Source organism: Orycteropus afer, unplaced genomic scaffold (assembly GCF_000298275.1).
Source record: "Orycteropus afer afer isolate SDZICR_OR568_19922 unplaced genomic scaffold, OryAfe1.0 scaffold00069, whole genome shotgun sequence".
Classification (NCBI taxonomy): domain Eukaryota; kingdom Metazoa; phylum Chordata; class Mammalia; order Tubulidentata; family Orycteropodidae; genus Orycteropus; species Orycteropus afer.
Genome location: NW_006921656.1, coordinates 78,013 through 78,530, shown reverse-complemented (window position 1 = coordinate 78,530; position 518 = coordinate 78,013). Strand labels below are relative to the sequence as shown.

Sequence of the window (518 nt, the reverse complement as noted above, 5' to 3'; positions counted from 1 at the left end):
GCTGATGGTCAGCTCAAAGCCCCTGCGGATGAGCCAGGGCAGGGCAGGCGGGGGTGGGGAGGGGTCTGGCCTCAGTTCCCCATCTGTCCAGCAGGGACACCCACTGACAGGACTAGCGGATCTACCAACGTAGGGAAGGACGCGCATTGTGCCCCAGAGCAGGGCAGGATTCCTGGTTTTGTGAGGCGCACAGGATACCAGTCCCTCCAGGATGAAGGTCTTGCCTGTGCTGCTGGCCGCCCTTCTGGCTGTGGACCCAGGTGAGGTGCCCGCACCCAGCCCCCCGTGGCCCCTTCTCTCCTGAGCAGTCTTCCAAGGCCACTTCCCTGGGACCTTCTCTGTGACGTCCAGATCCCTCTTCCCAAGTGGAGGGGCTCCTCTCCCACCCCCACCCCCCGAGGCCCCTGCCCTTCTCTAGCTCATCACCATTGTGTGGGTGTCACCGTAAGCTCCCCGAAGGCCCTTTAGCTTCCTCTGTCCAGCCTGGCACCCAATTAAAAAAAAAAAAAAAAAAAAAA

The 518-nt window shown here is 60.8% G+C and overlaps 1 protein-coding gene across 1 annotated transcript in view; it reads left to right on the top strand.

The window, feature by feature from the left end:
- Positions 1-211: 211 nt before the first annotated feature.
- Positions 212-518, top strand: part of LOC103196766 (lymphocyte antigen 6E-like) — a 3,674-nt gene continuing 3,367 nt past the window's right edge. The window contains exon 1 of the mRNA XM_007940555.1: positions 212-260. Coding sequence (XP_007938746.1) covers positions 212-260 — 49 coding nt within the window. The remainder of the gene's footprint in view (positions 261-518) is intronic.